At 44.6% G+C, this 20394-nt stretch overlaps 1 protein-coding gene across 1 annotated transcript in view; it reads left to right on the top strand.

Annotated features, from left to right (window-relative positions):
• Positions 1-8326: 8326 nt before the first annotated feature.
• The window catches only part of ABCD2 (ATP binding cassette subfamily D member 2), a 50352-nt gene continuing 38284 nt past the window's right edge, over positions 8327-20394 (top strand). The window contains exons 1-2 of the mRNA XM_089685002.1: positions 8327-9429; positions 18391-18571. Of these exons, the coding sequence (XP_089541128.1) occupies positions 8521-9429; positions 18391-18571 (1090 nt within the window). The 5' untranslated portion in view covers positions 8327-8520. The remainder of the gene's footprint in view (positions 9430-18390; positions 18572-20394) is intronic.

Genomic DNA, 20394 nt, shown 5'->3' with positions numbered 1-20394 from the left:
TGTAGGGCAGTGGGGGTATTGAAGGCAGTCTCAGTCAGACCATGGTCTGGGTTCAACAGGAAAAAGGGTCAGCCGCACACCGGAGGATTGATGAATCTAGTGTATATTTATCGATCCATAGTATTCACAAAACACCAGGACATGAACACAGGACCTGTTAACACATTTCACATGATATTGTGCTAAATCATAACCAGCCAACAAATTGGTTATGATTTAGCACGAGATCATGTGCAATGTGTTTACAGGTCCTGTGTTCATGTCCTGGTGTTTTGTGTCCTATGGATCAATATCAATAAATATACACTATATTCATCAATCCTTCGGTGTGCGGCTGACCCTTCTTCTTGTTGCATCCTGTGTGGTGGCGAGCCAGAGCCGACACCTGTCGTGGATTGATCTGGATTGTTTGCCTGAGCGGTATACCTCTGTTCCATGGTCTGGGTCCACCTCTGTTCCATGGTCTGGGTCCACCTCTGTTCCATGGTCTGGGTCCTCCTCTGTTCCTTGATCCTTCCTCTCCATTCTGGACCCCAGTCCTCCCCCCTCTTGGAACTCCCACTCCTACAATTCATAAAAGGCACCAAGCATGCACCAAGACAACACCACGTGCCCGCCCAAGCTTGCCCGAGCCTGCCCTAGCCCAGCCGGTATTGGAACTGCTTATTCTGAAGCTGGCCCACAGCCATATTTTTTTTTACAGGAAGCAACCGTCCGTAACGGACATTTACGGACAGTGTAAAAATCACTTGATTCTTACAAACTGTAGAGACGGTTGGCAATCCAGGTCAGGGAGGGAGCACACTGAGGAACGCATAAACTCTCTGACCTTAGTGCCAGGCTCTAACATCATGTACCTGTCTCATGCCCAAGCATCAACAATTTTGGTGCAGCTTCCCCACACAATTCTAAAAGGTGTCTATGGCACCTTTTATGAATTCCTCCCATAATCTAAAGCAGCCTTTCTCCATCAGGGTTCCATTGAACTTTAGGGTCCTCCAGATGTTTCCTTGAGCAATAAGCAGTTCTGTCTCTAGGATAAGTAACCAATGACATCAATGATCTGTTTAGCTATCTGTAAGTCTGACCATATAATAGACCAGCCTTTCTCAACTGGGGTGTCACCAGAGGTCTTCAGGGGTGCTGAGGCGTCCTGGTAAAGAAAGGCTGTCAGTTGAGCCTGAGCTCCCGTCCGATCCCCACCTGCCCTGTATATCAGCACTGGGAGCCGTCACACCGCTGAGCAATGGGAGGGGGAGTGTCTTCTGTGCTCTCTGCCCCCTAGAGTGCAGTATCCTGCTGTGTGATGGAACCTAGAAGGTACTGTAACTTTTTATAGGGTTGTATACATGTCTGTGTGTGTACATGTGTCTGTGTGTGTACATGTGTCTGCGTGTTTGTGTGTACATGTGTCTGTGTTTCCATGTTTGTGTGTACGTGTCCATGTGTGTGTACAGGTGTCTCTGTGTGTACATGTATGTGTGTGTACGTGTCTGTGTGTATGTGTACACAGTTGCAGGGTGGTTGTAGTTCAACCCCATTCACCTGGAGGTATACTTCCAGCTGCAGCCACAGTATGTGTATACCCCCAGCTGCTGCTGCTTCTGCAGTTAAAGGGGGAATAGTTGGGGGTGGTAAAAGCAGCTCAGTTTTGTGGTTTTGCCGCCCTCCAACTTCACAGGTGAACAAGCCCTTGGTTCGCATCTGTGTGGCTGTGTGTAGGGCATCCCATTCATTTCAATGAGCTACCTTACCTGCAGAAATGCGCCTTTTTTAAAAATTGCACTACACCAAAAACAGCCCGCATTTGCCAATGTATGGGGGTACCTCTAAAGAGCAGAGCATTTGTCTGCATGTCAGGAATGGGTGCAATTTAGCATGCGTTCTGCAACACACATTAATGTGAAGCAAGCCTTGGACAGAGGTGCCTTGTGACTGAAAATACTTTTCAAAGGCGCCACACATGGAGAAAGGTTGAAAAACACTGCCCTAGACAACCTGATTGTACAATTTCTTTTAGATCTACCATGAACTTTGTAGTATAAGGGCCTGCCTGATTAGATACTAATTAGAATAATTGTTTACAGTAGGTTTGTCTTCAAATTAAGTCATTTTGGTAACCCTAAAGTATGTTGTATAAAAATTCTCCCTTGCAGTGGAGCTGCTCCCACACTGCAAGGATTTACTGCACCATTGTCTTTAGAGGACAGTAAAAGCAGTATTACTGACCAGATCCTCCATTCCCCCAGCAGACATTGCTTCCCCATGCTCCAGCAATGGACTGTTCCTGGGCATCCATCCTCACATCCATTGCAGGACTATGGGCCCTGCATTGGTCTTGATGATACCAGGGGCATCTGACCAGCAGAGCATAGGGACGAAGAGGCTGTGGGGGCTAGTCTTGCAACACAGAAGGAATCTGTGGAAGGAAAGGATCAGGTAAGTAAAAGTGTCTTCCCGATCCCCTAGCTGTAAAGGAGCATTTTAACCTTACAGTAAAGGGGTAGTCCCGCTTTTACTTTTCCTGGGGTTCAGCTTTAGGGCTTGTCTACATTAGATGTAGTCAGCCCTGTTTTTAAATGCAGTATGGACACATATGCAAGAAAAGTGAATGTATTTTAAAGAACTTAGTGGTTCATGGTCATTGGTGCTGTTCTGCTTTCAGGTGCAATGCATGCGGTTGTGGCAAGGTGGTGCAGGATGTTAGTGATTAAAACAGTCATTGAGTAGGTGACATAATGCCTCCTCACCACCTGTCAAATACCCCCTGAACAGCAATATACCGCAGATTGCTCTTCAAAGGCTACAACTAGCTGTAAAAATATCATAAACAATGGCAAACAAAATGCACTGCAAATGCTGTGCAAACGCACTACAAATGAATTACAAGGGCTTATTTATACAGTAAAACGTGCACAGAACAAACACATTCACATAAAAAATGAATGTATTTCAATAAATCACTGCAGTGCTTTCACATGTGTATTAAAAATGTACAGCATGCTCCACTTTTTTTTTTACATCAGAATGCTCCACAAACACATATGAACGCAAATTAGTAAAAAAAATAAAGAAATAAAGCCAACAATGAAGCCAAAATATGTGCACAAATGCACAGGAAGATACAGTGAACACAAGTGTTAGCAGCATTCTTCCTACTGCTCATCTCTCTGACCTGTAGTTACATAGTTCAACAAATAGAAAAATAAATAAATAGAAAACCTCCAAATACAGAATCCTATTCCGACAGATGATCCGGAGAAAGGGGAAAAAATACCCTATAAAGCATTTTTCAACTTTTCAAGCCTTTCTCTGTCACAGTCGGTTTCATACTGCGCACGCTCGAAGCATGTTGCGCTTTGTGAATGGTCTCCCAGTCTTCTGGGACCTGTGAAGTATCTCAGAAGACTGCAGGGGGGGGGGCTGAACCTCTGGCTCAGTCCACCGTGGCGCCTCTGACCAGAAGTGGGAGCGGATACCTGTCAAAACTGTAAGCTGTATGTGTCTTATGGATAGAGCAGGGCTCAGGAACGCGCATGCACCAGTGCCCCCATAGCAAGTGGCTTTCTGTTGGGGGCAGTGGTCAAGGAGGAAGAGCCAGGAGTACCAGTGGGGGACCCGAGAAGACGAGGAATGGGGCTGCTCTGTTCAAAACCACTGCACACAGCAGATAATTGTAACATGTTTGTTATTTAAAAAAATAATAACCTTTAAAATCACTTTAATGTCACTTTAAACTGGCGGAAAAACACAACTAAAAACTATTCTTAAAGCATATTTGGACGTACATCTCGTGTGGATCACAGGAGCCCAGTTTGTTCTTCACTCCTATAACCCATTTTCAGCCAACAGCAGGCTAAAGTCTGCTGTCAGCTGACATCACTCACCCAGTCCAGGCTGGGGAAAGATACAGACTTTAAAGTTGGGGTTTGCCCAGATAACTGTCATCTGGCTCAGCCTCTCAGCGAACCGATGAGAGCCTGAGCCAACTGCTCCCTCCCCCTCCACAGCCCAGTGCTCCAGTGAGCTCTGTGGGGGACAGAGCAGACAGCAGTGACTGACAGTCCCGGCTCTCTGCTCAGAGATCAGCGGTGTCTGATTGCTCAGTTCTCATCCTTAAGGTGGGAATACACGATTAGAAAATCGTCCGATTGGTCATCCAATGACCAAGAGGCGTTCATTTGTTGGTCGAAATCGTGGCCCACATTAACCTCCCTGGCGGTATTCCCGAGTGTAGCTCAGGGTAAAGTTTCAGTACCACAAGCGGTAACCCCGGGCTACACTTGGGCTTACCATGCAGCGCTGCTCCGCGATCCCTCGGTCACTTACCTTATCCTGCGCTCCCGCGATGTCCCTCCTGCAGTGTCCCCGGCAATGTAATCCGGCGGATGCCGGCACCTGTCATCTGGTTTCCTTCCTCTGCGATCGTCGGGACGTACGGAGGACGGAACGGTGGGAAATTTGAAAATGACAAAAAATGACATTCACAAAAATCACTAAAATCACATAATAAAACATTACTGTACTGTATCAAACCATTTAACATACATTTTGTCCTGTGCCCTGCCTTCATTTTTACTGTTCTTTCTACCTGGAAACTGAGAAATGTCCATGGCGTCCAAAAAGCGTCCCTTTAGGTCAAAAGCGGTTTTAGATCAGCTAGAGAACAGCGATAGTAAATTAGAACTACTTGCAGATTTGAGTGATAATGATTCGTGGGGGAAATTCGTCATCAGACACTGAAACCGATTTAGCGACTTTGCTCAGTGATGTGCGAACTTGGAGCTATATTTCAAATTTCAGTGTTTTTGGTTTGATTATATTATTGAATGAAATCTATTATTATTATATTATCATTTTTTATAATTATTTATTAAATTATAATTTATGATTTCGTGTTTCAGGTTTTATCATACCCGGGATGTTTACTAGACTCTTGTTCGGACAGATTTCAGTAAGTTATTCCTAAGAATTACAGGCCTACAATATAAAACGCCAAATTTCCAAGCAAAATAATGGTACTGCTTTCAGCACCAAAAATCTGAAATAATCATACCGCCAGGGAGGTTAACCAATCTAAAAAAATTGTTTGTCGGGCAATACGTAGTGTTGAGGTCTTCTGTACAAGTGGAAGTGATGCAGTGTGCGTGTGACCTTGTAGCCATGCCCTTCCGGTCAGAACGAGCGATATACACAACAATTAACAGCAATGAGTACGGGTGGCACAGTGGCTTAGTGGTTAGCATGTCTGCCTTGCAGTAAATGGGTCATGGGTTTGATTCCTGACCATGATGCTTCCTGCATGGAGTTTGCATGTTCTCCCTGTGCTTGCGTGGGTTTCCTCCAGGTACTCCGGTTTCCTCCCAAACTCCGAAGACATGCTGGTAGGTTAATTGGCTCCTGTCTAAATTGGCGCTAATATATGTATGAATGTGAGTTAGGGACCTTAGATTGTACGCCCCTTGAGGGTTAGGGACTGATGTGAATGCGCTGTAAAGCGCTGTGTAAATTGACGGTGCTATGTAAGTACCTGAAATAAATAAATAATGAGTATAATATAGTTTGTTACATTACCTATATACATAAATAGTGATACATAAAAATATAATATGCATAATTCTGGTTTCATTATCTCATTAGGCCAGTCTACTTTTAACATTTGGATTTTTCATTCGTGTTTACGAAGATTCCTTGGACATAAACATCTGGGTCATCTTCTGTTTCCGGTCATGCGTGATAGCGCTTGATAGATTTTTTTCACATGACCGTCATACCACCACATAGAAAATCGGTCGTTCGTATGCGAAACGACAACATTTTTCACTGTTGTTCAACTGGATTTTTTCATTCACAATATCGTTATCGGTTAAAACATCCTGCTCATCAACGAAGAGAAAATCGTTTGATCACTGGTTCCGCAAAAGTTTTCAGACGATTTTCTTATTGTGTGTACGGGGCATTAGGCAGGGTTCACACTTGCAGTATATCGCATGTGATTCGCACAGGAACCGCACCGCATTCCTGTCCAAATCACATGTGAATTGTGTGCTGTGCAATTGGAGCCATATATTTTGTATAGTTCAAATGGCACCGCATTCGCACCAAGAAGGTGCAGGACCCTTTTTTGGTCTGCACTAGAATCGGATCGCATGAGTATTTACACCCATGTGATCCGATTCTGCACATCGCACCATGTTTTGTGGACTGAATGTTAACGTAACACACACACACCCGCTGTAATTGTGATACAGTGTGGAATTCGCACAGAAAATCCTGCGAATTCCACACCGCATCAGTGTGAACTCAGGCTCAGAGCCGGGAGGGGGAGGGGGGGTTGGAGCAGATGAGCAAATGTAGCATCTGTTTGATGCTGCATCCACCTAAGTAAGAATGGTTTAAAAAAAAAAAAAAAAAACAAACCCATACTTCTCATTTACAAATTCCTGACTCCCTATCTATCCTGCCTAACTTGTATAAAAAAGATGTGTGTACTTACCTATTATAATCTGCTCCAGTCTGATCATGTGATCCCTCAGCTAGTGAGCTGCTACTGCAGGGAAGAGGAAGGAGTGCAGAAAATGGCTGGGCTATGGGAGCCAATGGGTGATGTCACAGCTTCCAGAATTTCCAGCTGTTGCCAGAGTTACCTGTCAAATGCAGCCCTCCAGCACCCCAAATCCCCCCCCCCCCCCCATCCCTGCCACTTCCATCTTTTGTCTGGCCTTCCTTCCAGGTTTCATCTCTGCAGCCACTTGAATGGCTGAGCCGCAGTGATGCCATATAGCCACAGCACAACAAGGGTGCTGTAACCATTACACAGAGCAGGTGACCAAGTCCTTAGATGTGGTGGCTGCATCAGTTTTCTTTTTGTAGTTTTTGCTCCCTTTGTTTTCACCTGGTGATCTGGCCAGTAACTCTCCTCCTGTACTAGAGTTTCCCTACTCTGAATGAATGAGCACAAGGGGGAACAGCAGACAGCAGCATTGTCAGTCTGGGGGGAAGGGAAGTGTTACATGGAATAACAGATTTAGATACAGTAACAAATTGAAGCCAAACTCCAGCTCACACTGCAGTTACACAGTTGCAACAACAGTTGTTTTTCTTTTGGGATAAAGATTTTGCATGAATAAATAAAAGCTGATCAATGTAAGCACCCTGTCAGTGGTAAATAGTTTGTCTTAAAAAGTGGAGCTCCAGGCTCCTCCCAAAAAAATGTAAACACAGTAGCTACAAATAGCTGATGACTTCTAATATAAGGACACTTACCTGTCCAGGGATCCAGCAATGTCTTCACCTGAGTTCATTCTTCAACAGTTTTGGGGTGCAGCTGCCAGCATCTTCAGTAAGGAAAACAGGCAAGGAAGCCTTTTGACTTCACAGCTGGTTTCATACTGCACATGTTCAAAGCACACTGCACTTTGTGAATGGTCCCACAGTCTTCTGGGACCTGTGCAGTGTTCCAGAAGGCTGTGGGGGAAGGAAGGGGGGGAAACTAAACTTCCGGCTCTGATCACCGTTAAAAGCAGGTACCCACTCACCCCCAAAAAGTGCCAAATGTGGCACTGGAGGGGGGGGGGAGATGTAAACAAGCAGAGCTTCCCCTTTTGGGTGAATTTTTGCTTTAACTGATACATTTGTAGGAGAGCTTGTTCTGTTAAAAAAAAAACAACAGACTTACTGGCTAGATTACCAGATGAAAGGAAACGTAAAAAAGAAACATGAACACAGCCAACATGTGTAAGAATTGGTAAGCTGCAATATACTAAATGTTTGCCTTTGGGTTTTAAGTTAGGTTCACATTAGTGCGGGCCATGCGGCCTGCGTTTGTGAAGGCACGGCAGCCCATTCATTTGAATGAGCTGCTGTGCCCACATTTCACGCAAAACAAAGGTGCATGCACCTTTTCAAAAACGCGTCTGCAGGGAAAGCGCATGGTCTTGTTGACCATTCCGTTTCCCTGCGGTTCCCACACCCAAGATCATGCTGCGGCCTGAGGTGCATGGGGGTACCATTCAGAATGAATGGCATCTTGTAAAAGCAGCAGCGCGATGGAATCGCACCTGTTCTTGGACCTGTGGGCTAGTGTGAACAAGGGCTAATTCCACTTCTTCAGGAATATTTAGATTCAGGCTTTTCTTTCACTTTAACATCCAGATCTACTTATAGTATTTTGGAATGTAGATATAGCCATTATGAGCAGGAGTTCCCTGTGGAGCAGACATTTATTTGAAGGGTCCCTCCATGCTGGAAAGGTTGAGAATGTCTGCTCAGCAGAACAGAAGCTGGTGACAGAGTGAAGCCTTCTAATCAATATGAGGGGGCGGGGTCAGCGGTCCATCCTGTGTCTGTGAGATCCGAGCAGCACAGATGCTCCATTCTCCGGGATGTGTCACTATGCTGGCAGCTAGATTCCCGCAGGTCATGATGCAGTGCGGGGGACATCTGTGCACAGCGGCTTAGTGCAGAAGAGGAGGAGGAGGGGGGAGAGCAGCGATCGGATCTGACAGCCAGGGGGGAGACATGTCCCATATGTTGCAGGCGGCCGATCGGGTGCCATGGAAGAAGAAGTCGGCGGTGAAGAAGGCAGCCCTCCTGCTGGCCGCAGTGTACGGAGTGAAGACCCTCTACCCCATCCTGTGCAGGCAGCTCCGTAAGAAGGAGCCCAGTCCGTGCAGGCATACCCTCCAGAGCCGGGATGGGGGATGCAGCTCGCCCTCCTCCCCCGCTGTCAATGCGGAATTCTACCGGCAGCTGCTGGAGCTTCGGAAGATCCTCTTCCCCCGGCTGCTGAGCAAGGAGCTGGCGCTGCTGTCGGTGCATTCGCTGGCGCTGATCTCCAGGACCTTCCTGTCCGTCTACGTTGCGGGTTTGGACGGGAAGATCGTGAAGAGCATCGTGGAGAAGAAGCCGAGGAGCTTCCTGCTGCAGCTGATGAAATGGCTCCTCATCGCCATCCCGGCCACCTTTGTAAATAGCGCCATCCGCTACCTGGAGTGTAAGCTGGCCCTGGCTCTGCGCACCCGCCTGGTGGACCATGCCTATCAGACCTACTTCGCCGATCAGACCTATTATAAGGTCATCAACATGGATGGCAGGCTGGCCAACCCCGACCAGTCCCTGACCGATGACATTATGATGTTCTCCCAGTCTATAGCGCACCTGTACTCCAACCTGACCAAACCTATCCTGGACGTGGTGCTGACATCCTACACTCTCATCCAGACTGCTAGATCTAGAGGAGCTAATCCCCTGGGGCCTACCCTGCTGGCTGGCCTTGTGGTTTATACAACAGCCAAGGTGCTCAAAGCATGCTCCCCCAAATTCGGCAAGCTGGTGGCGGAAGAAGCCCATAGGAAGGGCTACCTGCGCTACGTCCATTCTCGAATCATAGCCAATGTAGAAGAAATAGCCTTCTACCGGGGTCACAAGGTAAGACAGATGAGAAGAATCCAGGAGTGAAATGTGAGATGCCCTGGGAAGATGCTGCTATTGTGATGCTGATTGAATCCCATCCCCCCTCTTATTATGTAGAACTCTTTCCTCTAGAAATTTAAAACTGGCTACGAAACCGTGTACCACTAGCGCAAAAGGCACAGTTGGCTCAGCATGTGGTACAGCTGTCATTTTGTTTGTTGTGTCATTTTATACAGTGCCCTGCAATGGTATTATTTAATGGTTGCACTATATTGTTGACCACATGCTGCATGCACTGTACTGTATATCTGGTCTATAAACACATCCAGGTAAATCAGATGCATAAATGTATAGATCAGGGGTCTCCAAACTCCAAAGAAAGGGCCAGTTTACTATCCTTCAGACTTTAAGGTGCCAAATTGTGGCCTGTGGGGGTAGAAAATGTCCCAGGCCCTGAATCAGTGAAAATAAACATAGCCTTGGGGTGGGTGGTCAGTAGGATGAGGAATAGTGCCTCACCAGTAGTATAATGGGAGGAATAGTGCCCTACCATTGGTATCGGTGAGAGGAATAGTGCCCTACCATCATTAGTATCGGTGGGAGGAATAGTGCCCTACCATTGGTATCAGTGGGAGGAATAGTGCCCCACCATTGCTATCGGTGGGAGGAATAGTGTCCTACCATTGGTATCAGTGAGAGGAATAGTGCCCCATCATTGGTATCGGTGGGAGGAATAGTGCCCCACCATTGGTATCGGTGGGAGGAATAGTGCCCCTACCGTTGGTATCAGTGGGAGGGATAGTGCCCCACCATAAACATTAAAAAACATTCCTCTGCTGATTTTTCACTATAATCAGTGTACAATTGAAAAATCCAAGCACTCCTAAAAACCCCATTTAGACACATTTATGAGCATTCAGGCGTTTTTGTGAGCTCAAAAACTACTTGTCAGAACATGACTTTGGATGTTTTTTTCTTCTGCTTCGAAACTCCCCTGCTACTAAACTCCTGAAAACGCCTATAGTGTGCATGGACACAAAGGCTAACATAAAGGAGTTTAGAGGCAGATAAAAAAAAAGCTCCAATACCTGTAAAAGCAGCTTTTTTTGAGCTACTATGTGCATGAGCCCTTAGGCCCTTTTCACACAGACGGACTCTGCCAAGCGGATCTGCCTTCTCAGTGGATGATCTGTCCGCTGATCCCCACTGAGCAGGCGAATGACAGGTCCATGTTTGCTCTTCTTGTGCAAAGTGGTCATGGACACGGCCCGCTGTTCTCTATTATTTTCTATGGGGCAGTCGGATGTAAACGAACCGCCTGTCCATTTACATCCAACTGTTATCCAATCCGCTAGACGAATGGGGAAAGTATTCCCCATCTGTCTGTTTTTAGTGGATTGGATCAGATGCAGGTGGGTGTAAATGGACACTTGTCCATTTACATCTGCCTCCCCATAGAGAACAATGGATGGTCTGATCAGGTCCGCCTGGAAAACAGACAGGCGGACCCAATCGGTTTGCCTGTGTGAAAGGGGCCTTGGGCTGCTTTCAAACTTCTCCAATGCAAAAATGGGGTAAAAATGTATATGCATTTTTGTCACGTTCTGGTACGTTTAGCACCTGTGAAAAAAGGATATGTGACTCAAAAAATGCAACTGCGTGTGGGTTTTTGATGCGTTTTTGCCTCGTTTTTGATGCATTTCCATTCATTTCAAAAGTGCATTTTTGGTGATTTTTTTTTTGCCACACCAAAAGAGTTCATAGGATTTATTGGTCATGCATTTTTATTCCCCTTTTGGTAATTCAAAAACATAAGAAACACTGATCAGTGTGAAAGAGCCCTAAAGTACTGTGCGGATAAGTTGTATTTATTAACCAGGGTGGACATTGCATTTGTGCAGACTGTTCAGGGGCCCTCTGGGACCTAGGTGGCTACTCATACTAGATGTGGTTCTGATGGTGCAGGGGTACCTTCTGCTGTCACATAGACTTGAGTACTGCAAGTCTACAGATGTACTGTCAGATACAATAGTGATCCTATGTAACCTACTGTATGGAGGATCGCTGTTATGACAGGAGATGGAGATCACAGAGAGCCCTCATCTCCTCACTACTCCTGTTGTTCTCGCATGTAATATTGGGGAGGGGGAGCTTGTGGAGGAGGGGTGGGGGGGATGTATTAGGAAGCAGGTTTGGGGAAGATTTGTGCAAGGAGGGGGTAATTGGGGGGGGGTAATTGTGCTAGGAGGGGGATTTGGGGGGAGTGGATTTGTGCTAGCAGGGGGGAATTAGAGGGGGGGATTAGTTCTATGTAGGGAGAACTGGGGGTGGTATGTGCTACTAGAGGGATTTGTGCTGGGAAGGGTAATTTGTAAGCGGTTGTTCTAGGAGGAGGAATTTGGGGGGGGATTTGTATTAGAAGGGGGGATTTGTACTAGAAGCAGTGATTTGTAGTAGGCGGGGGGATTGGGGGGGTTTGTACTGGGGTGAGGATTTGTGCTGGAAGGGGGGAGTATTTGTACTAGGAGTGGGGATTTGGGGGAGAGGATTTGTGCTGGGAGTGGGGGGAATTTGTACTAGGAGGGGTGATTTGTAATAGGAGGGAGGATTTGTACTAAAATGGGGGCTTGGGGTGGCTTTGTACTTGGGGGATGATTTGTGCTGGGGGGGGGATTTGTACTAGGAGGGGAGATTTGAGGAGAGGATTTAGGCTAGGAGTGAGGATTTGGGGGAGAGGATTTGTGCTGGGAGTGGGGGGAATTTGTACTGGGAGAGGGATTGGGGAGATAATTTGTACTAGGAGGGGGGATTTGAGGAGAGAATTAGTATTTGGAGTGGGGATTTGGGGGAGAGGGTTTGTACTAGGAGGGGGGATTTGGAAGGGAAGAGGATGTGTGCTGGGGAGGGGTGGTTTTTGGGGCATGGAAGATTCGTTAGGGATTGGGGATTTGAGCTGAAAGGTGGCATTGGGGAGCAAAGATGGGGAATTTTTGCATTTTTGTTTGGGTAGAATTTGGGCTTGCAGAAGGAATTTTTGCTTAGGGGGTGAGCATGTTGATTAGTGCTGTTTGTTTTGGGGAGGGGGGGGGGGGCACAGTTTGTCACCTTTACCTTGAATGCTAGAAGACCTTGTCCTGGCACGGCCTGCACTGCACACAAGGCACTCAACTGATCTCCTCCCCACACATAACACATAGCTGAAATAAGATTCCCTACAGTATCGTTCTGCACAATGTGTAGCTAGCTGCAGTTGCAGCTCTGACCTGCGAAATCCCCTGATTGGATTGGCATCTGCAGCAGCCAGCTATACACTGTGTGGAGGAATACTGATCTCAGATATGTGCTGTGTGGGGGGGAGGAGATCTCTTAAGTGCCTTGCCAGCAGTGGCCCTGTCCTCAACTCTGCTGACCACTGTCTTCCGCCATGCTGACTCCTGTAGCCTGCCCTACTAACACCTATCCTCTGCACTGCTGACCCCATCTTTTGTCCTGTTGACCCCTGTCCTCTGCCATGCTAACCCCTGTACACTGCCCTACAAACTGTCCCCTGCTCCCCTGACATTTTTTACTGCACCCCCAAAATTAGACAGGCTAGATTCGGCCCTGCCCAAAAGTCTCCATACATAGGAAAAAGTAACAAACTCATATTAGGAGTGGGGGAGAAGACTTCATATGTGTGTAGAAAAAGGTGGCCAACACATGGAGAATATTTTGTAAATATTTTGTACATTTTGTAATAAATATTTTGTAAATAATGGTACTTTTGGCTACAATTTCCCATTTTCCCTATGTATGGTGACTTTTAGAACATCCTGTATTTATCTATGGATATGTGTTGTACTTAGGTTGTACTTTAATAGGAAGGAGGTCTAAAAACGAAACGTGTACAAGAGCCCTTTGGGTTTTTGTCCAGCAAATTGGTATTAGTTGAAAAACGCCAATGCAGAGTGTTGGCGCTCTTGCGCAAAGGCTGCCTGAGCCTGTTCAGCGTAATTCCTGGCTTATTTCCTCCACCTAATTGAAGCATACAGCCTGTCATTAGCACAAATGGCTGTGTGCTGCTGTACTTGTGTATACAGTGAAGTTATTGTAGATTCGTACGCTGTACAATGTTTATAATAGGACTAATGTATACAGGAGTACAGAACCATTTGCCTGGATGGAAGAAATATGTAATTACACTGAACGGGTTTGTCGAAGAGACCTTAATGGCCTGTTCGCACCAGGTATATTAGGACTGAGCTAGGCAGTCTTGCCCAGTGCAATTCCAGTGCAAGACAAGGAAAAAAGTCTTGTTCCCTATCAGGGTAGGTCACATCACCTTGCTGCAGTTGAGTATGCTACAAAAAGCATGGCATGCACTACTTTTTTGGTGCAGCATGGTGTAACCAAACAGAAAAAAACAGTGCCATGCGCTGGGATTGGCACATCAGCACTATTCCTCCCAGCGCACAGCAGCCATGCGTTAAGCGTGGTTGCTGGTGTGAACAAGCCCTAAATCATTATTTAGCATATGAAAGGCCCATACATCAACCAAGAGAAAATAAAACAAGCCCAGAAGTTGTTGTTGCCAATCAAAACCAATCGGGTTTTGCTTTTTCTTTTATGGAAAGATGAAACAAGAATTTTGTTTGTGGTCTCCAATATAGGATAACTCGATTTCTTGTTTTAGTTTGTCCAGTTAATGTAAATCAACTTCACTGTCCTAGATAAATATATTGTGACAGAACAGTAATGTAAGTGAACTGATCTCTGGACCAATCTTGTGCCTTTTTTAAAATTCTTTATTTTCAGTGACAAAATTTACAATACAACCGAAAAAACAAACCCTAGATGCCGCTGCAGTGCGGCTTAACATACAGCATTGCATTAACATTGCATTGGTTCAAACATAGTAATGACAAGAAATCCACAAAACATAATAGATTACTCCACAAAAGGGGGTCAGTCATGTGACTTTTAACCTGTATACTCATTTGTAAGTGAACGTCTCTCACTTGGCTAGCAATAACTTATAAGTTATGTATTACCTACTACTAACTGATGAATATAATGGGAGAGAATGCTCTAGTCATGAAATCCTCAACCAACAAGACTACAGTGAAATCCAGAATTACGGTGTGCACATTTATTCTTGCAATGCCCACGTTTTATTTTTATGCTGAAATGCAACATAAAAACCACGCATGGGTGGGGGGGAAATATACTTACCTTCAAGAGGTGGCGCTATCCTATTGCTGCCAGAATCCTGGGGAATGGTGGTAACTCCAAATCTCACGTGAAGACTGTGCTGGGAGCTTCTTCTCAACGAGATTTAGAGTACTCTACATTTTTCAGATCTTGCCGGAGGTAGAATAACGTTAACCTCGCCTATGCGCCATGGTCAGAAGCTGGGTAAAGGTAACTACATCATTTCAGGAAGGGGGCTCATTTATAAAATGGTCTCTGCATTTTAGGTGCAAGGTCTGCTTTCATTTATAGTGTCTTAATGTATTAAAGCTGATTTCTAACCAAAACATTGTTTTAGTCTTGGATAGACTGGATTCTATAAATTTTATATAGCTCTCCCTGGCTTGCCCTGAGAACATTCCACCTCACTTCCTATGCCTGCCCCAAGAATAGAAGGGGACAGTAAGTGTGTATTTGGGGTGAAGGTCCTCTATAAGTATTTAAACACTTCTGAACTATTGTACATATTAACTGTTGAACTGTTTTGTCTTCCACTGAAAGGAAAGATGGATAAGCTTTCCAGAATTGTCAGAAATAATGCACAGTCAATCAAATTATATTCTTTACTCAGCTTGTACCCTTTTAATATTAAATTCCAATATACAGTATCCATGATACAATTCACTGGTCCATGATAACAGTTTTTCTTCAAGCCCTATGGCCCCTATCAAAACAATCTGTTTGAAGTGTATGTTTAGCCAAACGTTTTTATGTTGGGTTTTTAATAGAAAAGAGAATGGTTAAAATTCCTGGTTTTTTTTCTTTTGTAGTCTATGTCCTGTTGGGGAGATTTTACTTTACTTCCTGCCTGGCAGACAAAATGGGTGGATGTACTAAAGGCAAATAGACCTCAGTTTGCAAGTGCAGTTGCTCCAGAGTTTGTAAATGAGGTGAGGCTTCACTTTGCAAAGAATACTGAATCACATGCAAAGGAAATAACAAAAAAAAACAAAACAGCATTTTTGATTGCACATGATTGGGTGATGGAATCCAGCAGAGCTTCCTCTCATTTACTAAGCTCTGGCGTAACTGCACTTCTGAAGTGCATAGTCTATTTTCCTTTAGTAAATTCACTCCATCAGAAGTAAGGGGAAATACCATTTAAGAGAGTTGTCATTCTAAATTCTGTTCCCATGGGAAGAATTTACCTCACTTCCTTTTCCAGTTACAACTGTAAGAATGTGGACTTTCCATGACTTACAGCGGACAGCTCTAACCCTTTGCTGTTCTATACCAAACACAAAACCAATGAGTAGGGAGTACACTTCAAAAATACTATGGTCTGTTTGTAACCAGTAATTCATTAGAACAGTGGTTGTCAGCTTGCAAGGTATTTATAGTAGCTCTAAAGCCTCAACCCCAGCCCCTAATATCATCAAAGGGCCACAAATGATGGTCAGTATATGTATATGTAAGAGAAGACTGTTGGAGACTGCAGATATACTAACAAAAATGATAGTCAGAGACTGGATATACTACAGGTTTTGTTGGAGACTGGAGACATGATAAAGAAGACCGTAACAGGGACATACTATGCGAGGTCACAAAAGCTGTATCACCCCAATGCTCACACTTCTACTACAGACTGCTGGGGTCCAATGGTGGCATGAGAAGCATCAAATGACTGCATGGTAGCCTTGGGCTTCAGGCTGGGCACCAGGGCATTAGACACATCAGTTAAAAAATACAATGCTGTACTGTGTTTAGAGTTAAAAGGACATGCTCTTTTTAAGACTGCTAGCTCTCTGACTGTTCTGCTGATGCTTTTGGCTGTCTGATCTGTTGACCTGGAACAGGTATAGAGATAAGGAATTGGAACACTTTTCTGATCATCATTTAAAGCATGCTTGTTCCAGGTACATTATTTAAAAGTCAGGCATAGCCAGGAAACTAGCATTTTTTAAAATACATTTTATTGAGTTTAATATTGAAAAATACAATAGTACATGGAGATCAAAAGCAATGGCATTTGTACATCTGTAAAGATGACAACATTATACCATTATAAAAGCTATAATGTCTATAGATCACAAAGATCTATAATATATGTATATATATATATATATATATATATATATATATACTATATTGCCAAAAGTAATGGTTTGCCAGCCTTTACATGCAAATGAACTTTAATGGCATCCCAGTCTTTGTCCGTAGGGTTCAATATTGAGTTGGCTCCCCCTTTGCAGCTATAACAGCTTCAACTCTTCTGGGAAGGCTGCCCACGAGGTTTAGGAGTGTCTATGGGAATGTTTGACCATTCTTCCAGAAACGCATTTGTGATGTCAGGCACTGATGTCTGATGAGAAGACCTGGCTCGCAGTCTCTGCTTTTATTCATCCCAAAGGTGTTCTATCAGGTTGAGGTCAGGACTCTGTGCAGGTCAGTCAAGTTCCTCCACCCCAAACTCACTCATCCATGTCTTTATGGACCTTCCTTTGTGCACTGGTGTGCAGTCATGTTGGAACAGGAATGGGCCATCCCCAAACTGTTCCCACAAAGTTAGGAGCATGAAATTGTCCAAAATGTCTTGGTATGCTGACTCCTTAAGAGTTCTCTTTACTGGAGCCAAGGGGCCATGCCCAACCCCTGAAAAACAACCTCACACCATAATACCCCCTCCACCTTACTTTATGCTTAGCACAATGCAGTAAGGCAAGTTCAGTTCTCCTGGCAACCGTCAAACCCAGACACGTCCATTGGATTGCTAGACAGAGAAGTGTGATTCGTCACTCCATAGAATACGTCTCCATTGCTCTAGAGTCCAGTGGCAGCATGCTTTACACCACTGCATCCGACTCTTTGCATTACACTTGGTGATGTAAGGCTTGGATGCAGCTGCTCGGCCATGGAAACCCATTCCATGAAACTCTCTACACACTGTTGTGCTAATATGAAGGTCACATGAAGTTTGGAGGTCTTTAGCTATTGCCTCTGCAGACAGTAGGCAACTTATGCGCACTGTGCGCTTCAGCATGCTCTGCCCCCGCTCTGTCATTTTACGTAGCCTACCAATTCGTGGATGAGATGCTGTTGTTCCCATTTGCTTTCACTCTGTTATAATACCACTAACAGTTGACCGTAGAATATTTAATAGCAAGGAAATTTCACAGATGGACTTATTGCACAGGTGGCAACCTATCACGGTACCACTCTTGAATTCACTGAGCTCCTGAGAGCGACCCATTCTTTCACAAATGTTTGTAGAAGCAGTCTGCATGCCTAGGTGCTTGATTTTATACACCTGTGGCAATGAAGGTGATTGAGTACAATGATTTGGAGGGGTGGCAATATAGTGTGTGTGTGTGTATGTATATGTATGTGTGTATATATATATATATATATATATATATATATATATATATATATGTATATACACAAACACACACTCACACCTTACCCTGGGGGGTAACGAGGTATGGATGGTGGGTCCCCAGGGGATCACCCCTGACAAAATGAGAGAGTCAGGGTGACCTCAAAGGGGCCGAATTAGCAATACACATAATTAGACAGATAAATGCCTCCTGCAAGAGAAAAGAGGAAAAGGAGAGGGAAAAGGGAGGGTGGAAACTAGCGTTTTTAAAAGGATGTCATCAATGATAACCTCCATGTGCCTGTTACAAGTCACTGTAACATACTTAAATGTCAAACTGTTTGTTCATTTGTATCAATAACTGCTATTATGAATTTGTTCCTTCTTTTATTTAATACTATCACTAAGGTTTTTTTTTTTTTCATTTTTAGGTAGAAATGGCAAAACTTCAAAAAAGTTATATGGCACTAGCAGATCAAATGAATCTTATTTTGTCTAAACGTTTGTGGTATGTCATGATTGAGCAGTTCTTGATGAAATATGTGTGGAGTGGAAGCGGCTTGGTTATGGTTGCTGTGCCCATCATCACTGCAACAGGTTTTGCAGATGGAGGTAATTTCTACACTCTTATATGTTCAGAATTTAGTACAATATGGACCATGTTATCAGTTTTGGGGTACATTTTTTTCTATCATTGTCACCGCACATAATACAAATACCTATGTATCTATAGTATATATAGTAAAAAAAAACCCAGACATAACAGTCTGACGGGTCCTTCAAGTTAACCGTGTCGTTGCTTCTTTAATCATCTACCCTCATAGTCTTGTGATTTAAAACAACCAGGAAGCCAGTTTTTCCAAAAAAGGAAGGTGAAGGTAGTGGTCAGTCTAAAAGACTTAGGAAGGGTTGGTGGAAGGGCATGTAGACTACAAAATAGAAAAACACAAGAAAGTAAGACAAAGAAAGAGAAAAGAAAAGGATAGTGGAAAGTAGGAAGACCGTGAGCAAAGAGCATGAAGCAAAAGCAGAAACAGCTCAGACATAAAGTATATGAGCTACTTTTTCTATTAACCATATTATTATTATACAGGATTTATATAGCACCAACAGTTTGCGCAGTGCTTTACAATATAAAGGGAGACAATACAGCAACGATACAGTTCAATACAAGAGGGTTAGGAGGGTCCTGCTCCTTGGAGCTTACAATCTAAGAGGGAGGGGCTGGTTGTACAAAAGGTAATAACTGTGGGGGATAAACTGATAAGAGAAATAGAAGAGTCAGTTATTAGCTGAAGGCAGGATAGGCTTCCCTGAAGAGATAGGTTTTCAGAGATTGCCTAAAAGTGGGCAGAATAGTCAATAGTCAGATAGATTGAGGTAGAGAGTTCCAGAGGATGGGGAGGCTCTGGAGAAGTCCTGGAGGCATGCATGGGAGAAGGAGACAAGGGAGCTAGAGAGCAGGAGGTAGTGGGAGGATCGGAGAGGACGGTTTGGGTAATATTTGGAGACAAGATTGGTGATGTAATTTGGGGCATAGTTATAAATGGCTTTATATGTTATTGTTAATGTTTTGAATTTTATCCGTTGCGCAATGGGAAGCCAGTGGAGGGATTGGCAGAGAGGGATGGCACATATGGAACGGTTGGTAAGGTGGATGAGTCTGCCAGCAGCATTCATGATAGACTGAAGAGGGGATAGCCTGCAATTAGGCAGGCCAATGAGGAGGGAGTTACAATAGTCAAGGCGAGAGATAACAAGGGAGTGAATAAGTTGATTCGTGGTTTCACAGGTTAAAAACGGGCATATCTTGGAAATGTTGCGAGGGTGAAGTCTACAAGATTTGAACAGTGATTGGATTTGGGGCTGAAAGGACAGATGGGAGATAAGGATTACACCTAGTACCCTGGCATGAGGGGATGGACTGATGGTTGTATTAGTGATCTTGATAAAGAAGTCAGGTAAGGGGGCACGGGCTGGAGGGAATAGTTTGAGCTCCGTTTTAGAAAGATTTAGCTTGAGAAAGTGGAGTGACATCCATGCCATATGTCACTTAGTAGGTTAGTAATGCGAGAGGAGACTGAAGGGGTGAAGTGAGGTGTAGAAAGATAGATTTGTGTGTCATCAGCATAGAGATGGTACTTAAAGCCATGGGAGTTTATCAAGTGACCAAGGGAGGAGGTGTAGATGGAGAAGAGAAGGGGTCCAAGGACAGAACCTTGAGGGACCCCTACAGAAAAAAGAAGTGGAGAGGAGGAGACAGAGTTATAGGTAACGCTGAAAGAGCACTGCAATAGGTAGGAGGAGATCTGTTAGGTTCCTACCAGTGGTAGCCTCTAGCGCTCCACAGACCGGAATCCCCAAGGGCGCGGAATCTAAGCCCACCTGCTTGTTCACCAGGGCCCCTGATGGTGGGGATGGACTTGGAGCAGGCC

Source organism: Staurois parvus, unplaced genomic scaffold, assembly GCF_062004578.1.
Source record: "Staurois parvus isolate SC_StPar_1 unplaced genomic scaffold, SC_StPar_1.0 ptg000019l, whole genome shotgun sequence".
NCBI lineage: Eukaryota > Metazoa > Chordata > Amphibia > Anura > Ranidae > Staurois > Staurois parvus.
The sequence above is the reverse complement of the archived record's forward strand: the minus strand, read 5'-3'. Positions and strand labels throughout refer to the sequence as shown.